The sequence below is a fragment of the Aptenodytes forsteri genome, unplaced genomic scaffold (assembly GCF_000699145.1).
Source record: "Aptenodytes forsteri isolate BGI_AS27 unplaced genomic scaffold, ASM69914v1 Scaffold138, whole genome shotgun sequence".
Classification (NCBI taxonomy): domain Eukaryota; kingdom Metazoa; phylum Chordata; class Aves; order Sphenisciformes; family Spheniscidae; genus Aptenodytes; species Aptenodytes forsteri.
Window position 1 is genome coordinate 1,647,664 of NW_008794014.1, and position 16,689 is coordinate 1,664,352.

The 16,689-nt window shown below is 38.7% G+C and overlaps 1 protein-coding gene across 2 annotated transcripts in view; it reads right to left on the reverse strand.

Annotated features, from left to right (window-relative positions):
- Window positions 1–11,558, reverse strand: part of VSNL1 (visinin like 1) — a 51,316-nt gene extending 39,758 nt beyond the window's left edge. The window contains exon 1 of one of the 2 annotated variants that reach the window (XM_009290661.1): window positions 11,392–11,558. In XM_009290661.1, the coding sequence (XP_009288936.1) occupies window positions 11,392–11,553 (162 nt within the window). In that variant the 5' untranslated portion in view covers window positions 11,554–11,558. The remainder of the gene's footprint in view (window positions 1–11,391) is intronic. The other variant, XM_009290668.1, reaches the window with a different exon arrangement.
- Between the last annotated feature and the right edge of the window lie 5,131 nt (window positions 11,559–16,689).

Consider the following 16,689-nt stretch of genomic DNA (forward strand, 5'->3'; position numbering starts at 1 on the left):
CAGCTCAAAAAAAAAAAAAAAAAAAGAAAAAAACAAGATAAGCTTTAAAGAGCTGTTCTAGACTTTAACCACAGTTTTCTTGCTGACTTTTTAAGAACCACCATATACTGGACATCAGAAAATTTACCTTTCTCAGGGCAAATATTATCTGAATTATTACTTTTCTTAAAAAAACAAACAAAACCCCCAAACAAATTCCATGTATGGAGATTATATTTTAAAAAGTCAAATATTGAGATAAGCTTTAAAGAGCTGTTCTAGACTTTAACCACAGTTTTCTTGCTGACTTTTTAAGAACCACCATATACTGGACATCAGAAAATTTACCTTTCTCAGGGCAAATATTATCTGAATTATTACTTTTCTTAAAAAAACAAACAAAACCCCCAAACAAATTCCATGTATGGAGATTATATTTTAAAAAGTCAAATATTGGGAACTATGACTTCCTAAAGCAATAAATGGAGTGTTAAGGCATCACTTTTCAGCACAAATGAGCAACAGAAGAGATAAGAAGAAAATTGTGTGTGCAGTACCATTACTACGAAGCTGATGCTCAGCTGTACCTTTCTGTGGCTTCAGATATGCATGAAATGGTATGACTATATTCCGCCAAGAAAACTTTGGGATTTGGTCAGCACTAAGCAAGTGTGAACTCAGTGCAGTGGATTACCACCTAAGTGACTTGCTCTAATCAAGAAACCAGGAGAAGTTTAATATATGTCTATATTTATACCAGATTTACCAACCCACGTGTAATATAAGACTGAACGTGCTGAAGATGCTTTATACTGAAATGCAGAAATTGGACCCTGAGGAAAGGAAATGGGGTTTACTCCTGAATGAAGTTAGGAGTGTTAATGGAGTACAGGGGACAGCACCCAACCTGCCAAAGTGACACCAGCATCTGTGGGAGGGAAAGTGGGAAGCAGTGATTTAGTGGGAGGAACAACTGCCTCCCCCTGGGGCTAAGGCATGTGTGTGTGGGTAGGGAGACTCTGAAGGGAATTGAGGACATCTGCATTTCACCGGGACCACATCCAAAGAGCATCACCTTCCAGCTACCCGCGTTTAGCAGCTGGCTGAAAAGTAGTTGGCTGGAGTTTATTCTGGTGAAAACAGATCCATGCTAGGAGGGAGGACGTCTCCTGAAGTCATCTGCAGGCTTTACCTGTGGTGTCCTGTGAGGCTTTCACAGCACAATTTCTTGTGCACTTTTCTTATCTGCACTGGCACATATTATAAAATTAGGCACTGTAATTGCTACATTAATAAACACCAACACAATTAAAAGTGTTTCCAGTACCAAAAAGGTACTTAGTATTTAGAAGAGGGACATAGATCTAGTCAACATGGACACAAGAAGTAGCAGTAGCTGGAGCCTGCGAACATGAAAGCAAATTCAAGGACTGCTCCTTTTAATCGGTTCTTGTGTATCTGGTATTAGCACTAGGGACAGGAATCACACAGCCAAAACTCACGTATCTTGGAATAGGGCTTTAACCATCTCCCAGCCTGATCAGTTTAACAGGGAGGAGCAAAGTAGTGAATACCTTTCAAAGCAACCTGTGAAGAGTCATGAGTATGCATACAGGTGTGTAATTTCCTAGTAAGGGATAACAGTAATTCTAGGGTATATCCTTCCAAATGAAAGGGGACACAGGCATCTAGAAATAACTTCGTAACTGAATATACTTCTGTTGAAAGCTGATGACAAGGTCCATAAAAAACCTTATTTCAATTAATGACCTAAGAATTTTTAATTCCTTTTTTTTTTTTAGTAGCTTTGTTAACGTGGAAATAATCCCCAACTGACTTTGATATTCACTTTGAGGTGAACTGTAGTGTTGATTTACACTTCTGCTTATACTGATGTTTCTCTGGACTACAGGGAGATTTTATTTAAAGCTGCATATTCAGTTCTGGGCTACCCATCCAACCAGACAGCCAAACTTCACAACTTCTCATACAGGTGGATTTCACACCAACCTCTTCTGAGAATGTTTCATATGTATTTCAGCAAAATGGCAAAATCTCCTCCAGTCTGAATTTCCCTGTGTTGATTACTTTATCTTCCAAACCACATGTTTTTCTCATTTTGTTTTGTTTGTGATTGAATATAAAATTAAGATAGCTAGCTAATTCTCATGTGGTAAGTCATCTCAATTCAGCAATCAATAGGTTTGTCGGTGCAAATAGCCTATTCCTATGAGCCTTAATTAAATATGAAAAGATGGAAATTTACTCTCATTGAAGAAAAATAAAGTTGATATCCCAAGGCACTGGAAACGTTCAGACTATGATTTCTAGAAACCTGACTGGAATCTCAACTAATGTCTACATGATAATAAAAACTGCATTTAACTTGGTAACTGAGTGAGCTCCCAAATGTCTCTCCATACCACAGGATCCTGTAAAAACACCTGATGCTTCACTACCTGCATAGCTATAGCTACCCACAGCAGCATGCGTTGCAGTAGCAGTAGTGATTTGCCATCTCAAAGTACCACAAGCAGATGGAGCCAGCTGAGACGCAATGCATGGCTGCGAGAACCATGGTCCAGACCAATCGGGACCCTTTAATTTTTGGAGTATTCATACCCAGCTACAGTGACTCACAGCTGTCCATCTGGGAAGCTCTGGAAGTACATATCACTAAGGTAATTTAATTTTCTGAAGGACTGATGGGTTCCCCAGGAGGAAAGGGGGAGATGAAGCTGAGGCATGGAGTCAGATGTCGCATCAGGGTGAAGGGACTCGGTTCAGAGCACCAAGTTCCCGTTTATACCTTACGAAACAAGAACGCCATTTTCAGACCCAGGCCTTGTGTACAAGTGAGATGTTGGAAGCAGACTTCGATACTAGAGGAAAACACTTCTGTGTTTTAAAACAAAATACTTTACATCATATTAGTTTACTCCAGTGCTGAAATGAAGTGCCCTAGTTTCAAAGGCTCCTTCAGGAACCCTGTAATACCAAACAGCTTTTTTTTATCTTTTAAACAAACAGAAATGTTTACAATTCAAGAAATGTGACAAGCTAAAGTCCCTGAAAGACCTTAGTTCACTTTGTCTCAAGTAACAAAAACACATGCTTACTAGTCTTCAGAACAAGTTTTAGGATGATCTGGTTTTCCAAATCAAAGTTACCGAAGACCTAAAATGACTAAGAAGTGGTCACAGCTTAACTGTAGACTGCAGATCACAGTGTAGATCCAGAGTAGACATTTGACTAAAGTCTGGCCAGAAGTGCCATACTAATGTGCATGTACGAACCCAGCAAGTCAAAGAAACCCCATCCCATGCCATTCTGTAGGGAAAAAAATCTCACTCCAAAGAAATAAAATAAGGGACATTTATATTTTGACCCATGAAATAATTTCAACCTTGACCTTGCCAAAGACAGCAAGCAAGTGGTTTAACCTTTTTGTATCTCACCTATCCATACATAATATAGAGAATTTATATGCTCCATTCATAGTTATTTTACTTAGATTGCAAGAGAAGGTAATATCTCTGAAAAAAGTACAGTCATTATCACCACTCCCTCCCTCTCTCCACTGCACATCCTCAAGGGTTTTCACTGGTTTCATGAACACCCTTCCTTGTGATGTGGTATGAAGGGAGCTAGGAAACAGGAAGTTTCAGGAGGAAAGAAGTCCCAAACACTTGACTTTTGCAACAGGTTGGGTAAAGCTTGTGAACCACCGATCAGTCTTGACGACTGCTCTGAGGACTACTTAACAATGGTAAAATAAGTACTGTTACAACAAATAGTAGACTGAACACCATAACAGCTATGGGACTTGGCGCTGACAATTTTTTTTTTTTTTTTTCTTTGAAGTCTTTGATACTTTGTGTTAACAATGGCTATCTCCATCCAAGCTGCACCACTCCTTCTGTATTACCCTTCAGGGAAATCATAACCGTATTCATGAATTCAGTATTTTGCTACAGAAATAATTACAGTATTCCAAATTCATCATTTTGATTTCTCTGAGGAATCCAACACAGAGCAAAGGTGAGCTGTAAAGGAACAAGGTCCCTTATAAAAATGCATGGCAGTTTTTGGAACTGGTGAGCTTCCTTCAAAATAAAAGATGAAGTAAAAGTAATTTGCATGTTATTGTTGGAAAATTTACCCAGCCTGGATTCTTTTATCGGGCAATGTTGGAAACTAGGGCATGCATGTACATGGTGAGATTTTTAAACATTCCAGGCTGGATTGTCTTGCCCTGGCCGGACATACTCTCTTCAATGCTTTGGACTCGATGTTAGTTTCGAGTGCCTCCAGGAACCACATATAACCACAGAATTACAGAACTATTCAATACTTAGTAATAATCAGAGGTTTTGACTAAGCCTTCACATCCTCACACATCTGCTGACTCTGTAAGCCCTGGAGATGCCTTTGGACAGTCGGACTGCTTTATGGGTTCATGTGACCATCATTCCTGCCTCTCATGGAGAGGGTGTCAGCATATGTTACTGAATTGTTCAAGCATCAGGAAGATTCATCCCACAAGCCTGGGCACTCCACAAGCTGTTATTTGGAGCAATTAAGATTTAGCTATTTAGATTTCATCTCTTAGAATTGTCCAACTTCCTCATTTTCTAGATTTACAGTCTCCAGAGATTGTCTGGAGGATATGGGCCATTATGTGCTCTGCAACAGAAGCAAAGAAAAATATATTTTAGCCTTTAAAATTAGCTGCTAGCCATAATGCTGCAAAAAGAAAAGGACTTGTACTTTGCCTCTGAAACTTTTTCTACGAACTTCAGGACCCTTACTCTCACCACTCATCCATACAGACTTAGTTTTTAAATAACTGCTGCCTTTAAATGACAGCTAGCAATGTGTATGTTCTCTACACGTGATGAGAGGAGCTCTCCAGACGCTAGATCCAGCTTGCAGGACTGGATGTTAACGGAGCTTGCACCAGACTTCACAGGACTTGAGTCTCACAATGATAAACAATTTCAAGAGCAGTCCTAAGTGCTTAAATAAGCATCAGGAATTAAAACACCCATTAGTTTCAGTGAGATTAGGATTTCAATCTGAACTGACTCCATTCTGCGTTTTTAAAGACCCTTAGTATCCAGTGTTGTGATTTACGGCTGTATTTTCAGAACAGTTCACTACCCAGTGCGCTGGTCCTCTTGTGAAAATTACTGTTTTCATTTTACTTTGCAACTTAAATGAGAATCCATGTTTATTTACTGTATTTTATTTTTCAATATGGTTGCTGATCTTTAAAGCTCTGTTTACTAAAAACAGATTTTAAAAGATGTTCCATAAAATGATATTAAGTCCAGCCATTATTTTTCCTGGGATCAGCACAGAGACAGAAATGCCGCAGAAGGGCATGTTACCAGTATCCTCCCCTTCCCCAAATCATTCAAAGTCAGCTTCAAAGTTAACACTGCCTTTGGGGTTTGTTTCATTTTGGTTTTATATGTAAGAAGCATTCTGGCCCTTTGTTTTAAAATTCATGCAGCACAATCTCAGCTTCTGTATGAAACATATAATAAGCCTCTTATGTGGTTTTCTAGTAGACATGCATTTTGGCACAGCTCCTGCCTATTCATGTTTATAAGGAGAAGGAGGAGGAGGAATAATGGCAAAAGCAGTTTTGCATGGAAAACATCCAGGCAACAAGACCATGCCTTTTTTTTTAACCAAGTCCTGTATGAAAAGCAATTGCGATCTCTTTTGGTTTTAAAGTTATCAGAACCCAATTTTAATTCAGCTTTGGAGCACTAAACATATACTTCATCCTGAAAAGCACTCCCCTGTGATAATGCTGGACCACAAATACATTTGCTTTTCAGCATACTGCCTTTTGGATTCTGCTATATTAATTTTCCTTTCACAGGAACTTTCACTGCACTTCTGGTGAAAGGTTTTTTACTCTTTAGGAGCATTTGTTTCTAATGATTTTACTGTAATTGTTGCAAATGTGCAGATTTGTATTAAGTTCTTAAGGAATGCATTAAGAATCTCTACCTCATAGATTGTTCTACAAACCCCCCCAAAGCAAAACTTCCACTGATGCCAATAACATTACTGTTATTTCTTTCTAGCCTCTATTTGTCCATCTACAAATGTGCTGCTTCTTATAGAGCCACCTTGTAATGTCCTTGGATCAGGGCTACTCGTTGCTTTACTTGTTTGCATCCAATGCTATTTCTAATTGTCTCTAATGTAACAATAATAGTTTTATTATTCCATATAAGTTTTAAAAATTCAGTAACACAGCAGTACTATTAACCTGTTTAAGGATTTTTTAGTCATGTTTATAAAAAAATACCTATCATGTTTTCTGTGTGGCAGTTAATTTTAGGTGGTACATCCAACGAACATACTGTCATATTGTCTAGGAAGACTGCTAGCACCCCAGGTGTGATCTTCAGGCAGGGAGCAACAGCATGGGCTAAAATCATTGCATGAGTAGATACATCAGTATTTTCGATAATCTGCCTGATTTCAAAACATGCTGTTGTTCTTTAGCAATACAGGATTGGTACAATATACCTAAATATATTCATTATATTAGGTATAATATACCTAACATTGGTATAATAGAACTGAAAAGTACTCCTATTACAGGGAGAACTTCAGTGGCCAAACCGCACTCGTAAAACCAGCACAGCTCTTCCAGTTAAAAGAGATGATCCCAGAAAAATCAGTTTCTGCCAGTGCAACTGCATCTATGATAGGAGCATCTGTAAACACAGCTGTGCTGTTCTGGAATCCCACTTCTTCACAGCCACTGAAAGCCTGAAATGCAGCTCCAACCTAACATTTTGAGGAGCTCTGTGCCATCTTTAGAAAGATGCTAGTCTGTCTTGAAAATCTGGATAGAGAAAAAGAGGCTGCAAATATATCCACTTAAATTTCAATAGATTTTTGAGATTCTTTTGTTCTACACACATTAAAATGAGGGACTAGGAATCAATTCCCTTCGAGGCAGGAAATGTGAGATAGAAGCCAAAAATATGACAAACCATTTGATTGTAATTAATCAAATGGCATTACTTTTTTTTTATTTAAATGTTATCTATAAACCCCCAAAACATAGCTAAATAATAGATGTGCAATAAATTCACAAAGCAAATGACTTTATTTAATGCTAGCGTTGTATCATGATCACTCCCAACCCTACCCTTCCAGTTAAAGGACCATTGGTGCTGGTTTCTGTTATTAATCCAGAGGATATGCTTCTCATGTTCAGTGACCCAGTTCCAAAAAGTATCACAATATAGAAGCCTATTTTCCACTTAATAAACATGCATAATTCCTGTGAACATTAGCACTGATTATGCACACTTACACACTCTAGGGCATATTCATCTAAACCCAGTGAATTCAAAAGATCTGAAGGAAAATGTATTTGGCCCTCTAGACTGCAAGAAACCCTAAAGAATGATAGGAACAGTCCACAATGTTTTATTGGTATATTTTATTTTAATGACACTTTTGCATATTAATTCCTTCAGCTCTCTGCCCACAGTGCTAATGATGTTTTATGTAAGATAAAAGAATTAAGGACTTTTTAGGATAGAAAAAAGGAACATGAGGAAAGCAAGCAAGGATTAAGCTTAATAGTTAGGATATTCACTTTGAAGATGAAAACCGTAGGTTGCAGACTGTCCAATGCTACTTATCACTATTTCCTGCAGAAAAAGAGGTTAATTGGGATATTGCCAGCAGCCCAGAAGGGCCTAGCTCATCACAGATAGAGCAATGAGAGGGTGAGCAGTGCAGATTCAAACTCTTTTACAGGGACATGATAATTGATTCAGAGTTTCCTACAGCTTGATGAGTACTTAAACCACTGTGGTAAAGATAAGGCATTCACGTTATCTTTGTTACTTAAGAGAGGAAGAAAAAAGACTCCAGTCACTTGATTTTGCTTTGACTTCTAATGTCCTAGATAGTTCTCTGCAGGAGAGGTTTGAAAGATGCAACTCCCACAGGAAAACAGATGCATATACCCTCGAGAAATGTAGAATTTAATACAAATTCCTGTCCTGAGCATTACCCTGTGGTTTTGCATTGGTGCATTTGTTTACAATATATTGGCTTGATTTTCAGCTTTCTCAGAATGGTATCCACAAATTTCTCCCCCTCCCAAGCTCTGTGCAGACTGTTGGGGCAGCTAACTCGGTGTTGCAGCATTTAGGTCTCTCTGTGGCTCTGGGCTTATAGCATATAAACAATTCTCCAGTAAACTATTTCAAAAACTGCTGAAGCATTCACCTCACTCAGTAACATGGAGGAAAACATAAGCCCTAATAGCTTGCCACAGATTCTGGATCCCAAGAAGAATCTATCTACCCAAAAGTGGACCAATATTTTTTACTGAACCTGTTAGATTGCAGACAATGCTAAATATGCAACAGTATAAAGTGTGTTTCTGCCTATTAGCTGCTTATTTAAAAGAGGTGTTCTTGACTAAATATTTTTATAGACACTTCGACTGAAAGTGCTGCAAATAATTTTTCTGTAGAGTCTGTTTGTATAACTGCTATTTATTTTAAGCACTGCATGATTTGTATTCATAATGGAAACTTCAATAGCAAAGGCTTCCAAGCCAAGCTAGAGTAATTCCCCCTTTAGTCAATACAGTCTTCATCTACATCAGTAAACAGCACAGTACAACTGATGCAAATACGTAGAGTGGAAGAGTTAACGTTGAGGACCTGACATCCACATCACACATGTTCTGGATGTTTTACTTCAGACCAACTCTAGCTTATTAGCAGGCATTAGATATAGTAATACATTAGGTGTGATCCCAGGACACATCTTCTGGTTACATTTCATCAAAAAAAATGCAGTTTCTGTGCCCCAAGATTGTGCACCCCACTCTGTAATTATGATGGAAGAGCAGTAAGTGGAGATAATCAGGAAATTCACCTCAAAATAACCTCCTGATATAGCCCAAAATGTTTTTGCTCTTTAAGCTAAGGATATTTTCTATTGTGTGTGAGTAAAAGAAAAGACGAGCTTTCTTTGCATCTTAGTCTGATGACCAACACCCTTTTACTGGGTAAAAGTAAAAGTGCACCCTGGTGCACATGGAAGTGCACCACACAACTCTCATGAACAAAGAAACGGTGTCATCTTAAGAAAATGTAAATCTGAACTGAAGATGTCTTGTGTTTCTTTGCCAAATATATTTATTGATGGAAATAATCTTCAATAAAATCCAGTTCAGGCCAAGAGATAAAATGTCATCCCTCTCAACTGTAAGTTCATGCAGAGGAATTATTAATCAACACACACTTCACACATTTTCACGCTGAATATGCATTAAAGGAACTGAAATGCTGTTAATGCAATCATAATGATTTGGGTCTCCTGCTGGTGGCTCCTCCTGGAAAGATCAAATTTCGCATCTGGGGTTTTGTCTGCAGCCAGCAGCCGGGGCAGGCAGAATGTCCTACATAGAAGAAGTCGCCACCACTGACAGCACTCAGACTATTAGCTCCTCAGAGAGCCCGGGGCCATTATTTTACAAGCATTTCTGTGACAGAAGGAGAAGTAAAGCTCTGGATTTACTACAGCTAATTGTATTTTTCCTCTGCAAAATTAGTATTTAGCCCTGTATATAGACATTATATATAGAATGACAATAAACTGGACTCAATATATGACGGTACCATTACAGTGCAGATCTCAAAACCCGTAACTACCAAAGCAAGGGAGACAATCTTATTTGATGTGCATATCTAAAAATATATGAGGCCATAAAACTAAAAGCCAGATATTGCAGCTTAGTAAGACTACAGAGCTGTCTCCAAATTTCAAGAGCAAAATACTGCTGTGCTCTTCATGTTATTTTTTGCACTACCATTTTTGTAAACATGATATTGAATTTACTCTCAGATATTTCTTCATGAGTAAAGTATCTTGTGAAATACCTGTGAACATTTCAAACACCCCTGTCCTAACAGTTTCGAGCTATTTTCAGAAGTTATCTTTCCCCACAACAGACAAAATCATCAAAAAAAAAAAAAAAAAAAAATCCCTCTGTGATGTGCCAAAAAGAAAATAATGATTTCTAAAGAGTTAAACAGTTGACATACTTTATTAGGAACCCGTATTTTGTAAAGACCATTTACTTTCCTCAGAAACATGTAAGAGAAATGATTAGGTGTCTGATCTTGGTGGACGTGGAACGAGTACTGTTTAAAATGGAAGCTATAAATTATCAGTCAATAACAAGCACAATACCTGAGGCAGTAAAAATTCTTTCATCTGAAAAGAACAGTTATTACAGTCAGTCGTTTCTTAAGAAAAGGATTGTAAGGCAACATCTTGAGTCATAAATATTAAAATATGAAGACAGAAGCTTATTTATGTAAGCTGGAGTTAGCAGGTTTTGTTAGACCATTCATTAGAAGGAAAAAGGTAATAATTTGCAGAGTGATCTGGTTCAAGGCTTAAGAAATTTAGGAAAGGACTGTAGCATGCATTTAAGGGAAAAGACAGTCCCACTTGTCTGCAGAAATTGTCAGCGTGCTCAGTATTAACTACTTACATTTGAAAGGCTTTTTTATTTTTATTCAGCCTCACAATTTATCTGTGAACCGTTCTGATCCTACTGTTCATCATTGCCATCCAATATTTTTCCTAATTAAAATTACTTTGAAGTCTCTGACCTTTAGGCAGACACTGGATTCTGAATTAAAATATAATTACCTTTCTAACACAAATACACTTCTTAAGCTGCCCCCATGCTCTTCTTGTTACAGAATAAATACATAATAAATGTAAGGAAAAGACTACATTGAACTTGATAAAATAATGAATAATAAGAAGAAAAGAAACTGAGCAGCCTGGTTTTCCTTTCTTATATAACGAGGGTAAAGAGACAGTAGGGAAAAAAGAAAGGCAATACTTAAAATTTAGAGAAAGAAATCCTTTGGGCACAGTGCATAATTTATCTGCAGGACATACTGCCACGAAACTTCACCACTTTTGCTGAAAACAAAAGAAAGACAGTCTTTTATATGAGTAGGTCCAGCAATCACACGGTTTATATTCCAGTGGTATTACACAGGTACAGTGCGGTTTATTGAACAGGACCACAACCAGGTGAAGGTGAAAGAGGCGCATAAATTGCAGAGTGCAGAGAGTGTATTTCTTGTGAGTAAATCACAGCTTTTTTCCTTAACTTTCGGTTCTGGTCACTGTAGCTATATGAATCACTGGTATGATGAGGGTAGCACTTCCCATTTATCTCCTCATCTTCACTATTGCTTCTCCTAACACAGGCATTCCTTAGTCTAAATGAATGGCAGCTCTTGACTGTATGTTTGCTTTGCATTACTTTGCAACCTTTGCTATGGCCATATAATAGGAACTTAATAAAAAACTTACTTTTACGTAGAGCTGCTGAAACTCCTCAAGGTTCAGTCTACCACTTGGACAGTCCTTTAGAAATCCTTTGTACCACTGTTTTAGCTCATGTTCATTGAACTCCGTGCTCTTCACCAGATCCTCCATCACCTCAGGGGCCAGCTTGCTATTCTGTTTCCCCATTCTGCCTTAAGAAGAAATAAATTAATACAATTAGCCAAGTTGCTGTGAACATTTTAAAGTGGAATTAGTGACAAAGCTCGAGCACATCATTTGTTTCATACTCACTGCTGCTTTTAGTCAAACGCAACTTCACAGTTTCACTAGTGAACAGGAACCTAAGCTATGTTTGAATATTAGAGGCTGAAATGGTGAAAAAGACAACATTCTTCTTTCATTTAGGAGCCTTAAGGGCTGGAGACAGACTGCTCATTTGCCTTCAAGTTAGGTAAATTCTAGCTTTTCTTTACACTAAGGCTGAAAAAGATGACTTCACTTTTTCTTTGAATTTAACAAAACTTTTCACAGATTCAGGGATGTCCACAGAATTCCTCTTTATCTTTGTCTTGAAAATCTCTCCTGATACGACACCCATGTTAGCAGCTGCTCTTCACAGGTACAAGGCTGTGGACAGACAGGCTTGTAACGTACAGCATTAGATGATCCACTGGCAGGAAGCAACGCAAGAGTCCACACACTTGGTCTCAAAAAATGATGAAACCAAACTGGAAAAACAAGCGTATTTTTTATATATATGCACATATTTGTGTATATAAACATATATATACACATATATTTATACGAATATATGTACTGTATAGTTGATACACAATAGATGGTTTATATCCCATCGCTATTAACGCTGGAGATATCCACTACATTTGTTATACACATTTTATATACATACTTACAAATATTAAACATAAAACATCCAGAAACACAAAAAATGCATGTGTGTATAGATAAATACAGTAATTTCAGTAGTACTCATGTTGACCCTTTGAGATATTTCCAGGTCCTTTGACGTTTGACCAAAGATGTCTTCTGAGAGAACTTTTGAGAAATCCTTTTTTTTAACTTTTTCCCATTCTTCTACAGTTTGTTTCATGACAGGAGATGTCTTTCAGTTATTTTTTAATCAGATGACAGACAGTACTTAACTTGTCCTGTACAGAACTGCAAAGCGATAAAAAATTTCTTTCCTGAGCCTAGCTTAGCATTTCCATTTTTATCTTCCAGTATAGCATCTACCTCTAATGACAGGACCACATTGAATGCATTGACTTCTATTCCATATCACCACCCATTCCTGATATTAATCTATTGCTTTTGGTATCTTCCCCTATTTTGAGGGGGAAATTTCTTTCTGCTCAGAAGGACATACTTTGCTCTGTTCCAATGAATCAATATCTTTATATAACTTCCTTTATGGGAAACTTCCTTGAGCAGGCACAAAGTTAACCATTCCTCCTGGTTTGTGTGTGACCAACACATCTCCCGGTGCCATACTACCAGCAGCACCAGGTCTCTTCCTTAAACACCTCATGGTCCCCCTGCCCTTTGGCAATGTCCCTCCCCAGTCCGTCCTCACCCCCTCCCACAGCCCCCAGCCCACCAGGACAACCAGAGCCAGCAGCCCCTTTGCCAAGACAGCACACAACTTGGCCACACAAACATCCCCAACACCGAGAAGGAAGATGTCTCTTGTCAAAGCATTCAGCTGGTACGAAGTTAGGAAATTCAGTCATCAGAAAGTACAGAATGCCACAACCCATTGGGCTAGAAACTCCAGCCAGAAATACCTCAACACCTTCGGGACACAGCTCTTAGACAAGTGCACTGTGCTGTGCGCAGATATAACTGGAGGTGGAAGTGGGCCACCATTTCTTGGGGTGCTTCCAGCAAGCAGATCTCCTTCCCCAGGCTCTGCACATCCTTTCTCTGCCAATGCTACGAGATGCCGCAGGGCTTTCTTGCTTGAGGCCCTGCATCTTCTCTGAACTACAAGAACCCGCTACAAGGACTCACCCAGCTGCTAATTAAGGGCAGTGCGCTGCTTGCTCTAAACTTACTTTGAAGCTTTGCCAAGCTCCCATCCACACGTTTTGGAAAATTTAGCACAAATATGGGAGAGTTCAACCTTTCAGTTAATTGCCACAGGCCTAGTTGTACACGCAGATGTCCAGAAATTAGCCGTTTTGACTAAACAACGGGTTTGCAATGTATAGTATTTAGAACAATTGCCCCAGCCTTATTTTTGAAGTCTCCATCTTCTCATGTATTGACCTAATTTGGCATAATCTGAATTTAAATCCCATAGACACTGAAGTATACTAATACAGTTATTTCTCTAGCTCCAACTCAGACGGCTTTTAAGTGAAACAATAGACTTCTATTTGTTTTAATCTTTAAGGGGTCTGTTTATTTCCCCTTTTTTCTTTTTTCCCCTTTAAACTGTGTTACCTTTGCAGTCATAAGGTGCTTTGCTTAGGACCCAGAGGACCCTTAAAGATTCTCAGCAATTATAGTAACTACCTTAGGTAGATTCATAAGGCATCTTCTGGCTCTCTTCATTTAGCCAAGTGTGCCTTTACTTGACTCTTTTCACCTGGATTCCTATCCCCATTAATATTTAACTCAATGACACGTAAACATGAAAAAAAGCATTTTCAATGAGCAAAAATCGAGTGGTTTTGACTGACAAATTTTCTGTAATAGCAACTTTTCTGTATTTATCGTGTTAGCTTTACAGCCCTTGGACCTGGCACTACATAGAGGTGGAAGCAGACAGAACTGTGAATCTCAGAACCATCTTCCAAAGTTAGCTATGTTGTTTTCAGTAATGTGGACGTAAAACACTATAGAAAATGGAGTATGTCTGCACATATGTAAGAATACATGAATAAAGAGCTGGACAAACATATCCACACATAACCTCTTCTATCATCAGATTCGGAGAAACAAGACACCAGTTTTCTGCCTCTGTGATACAGGTCCCTAGTTTTGGTCAGCTGCTTGCTCTGCCATAGGTTATCCTGTAAGTCCCAAACACCTTCCAGCCATCCCTAATGTACCTCACCATATAATATCCTCTAGTAAATGAAAACCACAGCTGACATCTTGATAAACACTTTCAGAAACTACTTTTTCCACAGAACCAAACCAGTATTTGAGGTAGGTATAATTTGGGACTGCTGGGTTCTGTACTCTTATTTGCTGCTCCAGCACAGCACGGTGCATAATCTGCTGGGCTCTGTTTGAGATGAGGGACTGAACAAGTTGACCAAGCCGGTCACAATGCCTTCCTGTAATTAAAGGCACTCATTCTTTCTTCTTGTTTTAAAGTTTTCTTATGGAATTGAATTACAATCTGCAAGAAAGCTCGAGTCCCATATAATTATCAAATATAAACTCACACTTCTGGCTTATTTGGGAATAAAACCTCAAATACATAGATTATCTAGTTAATCATATTCTAACATCTTCTAGAGTTTCATTGACTCTCCTATTATTATTGAAAAAGTACAATCACCCATTAGCAATGAGTACATCACTGCCAACACATTTAATTTTCTAAAATGAAACCTATTTTTAATTAACTTATAATCATGGTTTCCCAAACATGTTTTTTCCTTGAAAATCTATGAATATGCATTAGGAGAAGACAGGAGAGAACAGCTGCACAATCACTAAGTTTTCAAGAGGAGGAAAGGTCATTCTGCAAGCATTTCTTTGTTTAGTAAATTTTATTCTTTTAAACTATAAATTTGCTTCCAACTTCCATGCTTCCAACCATGCAATGTGACAATCCAAGCACTGTTATTCATATTCTGTTGCGTTTTCTGATTGACAAAAATCATGAAAGGAAAAAAACAAAAACCACCCAAACAAAAAAGCAACATGCTTTGATTCCAAACCACTGTAGGGGAGAGATTCACGATAAGCAAGGAACCAGGTACGTGGGTGGCACTTAACATCAGTAAAGGTGTCACGTCTGTTCCCAATGAGATTACTCTGGCAGGAGAATGCTTATTAATATTAGCAAGGGCAACACAATCCAGATTAGAGATCAAGAAAAACACTAAAACTCTACTGTTGTGCCACAAGTAGCAACAGCAATGAAGGCTGAGTTTAAAAACACATCCTCTTGGCTGAAATGCTGCAAAGAGGCTGTCAGCTACCCAGAGAAACAAGCTTTTCAGAAATGCTTAGTATAGTAGTACTTCAGTACTTCATTAAGTAACACCTTAATTGCTGCTTTTACAGGTCCATAGGAGGGTCAGATTTAAAAGATGGAATTTTATTAAACAACCAATCCCCAACCTGAAGCAGACCAGGCTGTGCCAGCAGCAGGCAGGGACAATATGAGGGTGTATTTGCCTGCTCTTTGCCCCGCTGGCCCTCAGGAGGTCCATGCCAGCCAGCCCGGGAAGCAGGAAAGGGCTGCAGCAGCAGCTGGAAGTTACTTTAAAATGACTCAGCAGCATGGCTTAGCAAACTGATTTTATGATTTACTGGGGGCTTTGGAGGTAACGGGCATTAAGTCACATGCAGGAAGAGGAAGACAGTTCCCCCAGTTTTAAGACCATACCTGGTTTTAAAACAGTTTTTCCCTGTTTATATCTTTTGTTTGATATCTTTCCTGCAATGCTATCACATGTCCCACACATGCTTGCGCTGTTTCAAAAGCTCTCCACTCTCCACACGATCGTCATCCAAACCTCCTGGCCAATGGCAAGGTTTTTTCCCTGGAATATTTTACAGCAATTCCTGCACAGGTTTATCAGGTCTGCCTCTCCCACTTGGCTTGCCAGTACTAAACTGCCAGTGTGAGCACAGTTTTATAAACCAAAATTTTATTAAAAGACCTAAGAAGAAGAAGAAAAAAAAAAGTTAAGGTTCAATAGCAAAACATGACTTATGGAAGCTTGTTTGCTGTTTAACAATTTCAGAACACCCCCAAACTGCTGCTAACACAGCTCCATTCCCACCTGCTTCCTCTTTCCCCTCCTCTCTGTTCCCCTTTGGCCTCCTCGGCAAGTGTTCAATGTTCAAAGGGACCAAGTGCAAACAAATATAACTCTGGCTGCTCCTAAGGAAGAGTAAACTGAGCACTGCCAGAGATGTCATATTTGTGCTGAAGAAGGTCCCAAATTCCTTTGAGAAGACAGCACCAACAATGTCCAACCATGTCCCTAAAAAACCAGTTCTGTGTCGTTTTGCTTGCTTTCCTTAAACCCAGTTATAGAAAAACATTTTCTTTTCAAGTTGCATTAAGAAAATTGTTGCCAGCAGGTTGAGGGAGGTGATCCTTCCCCT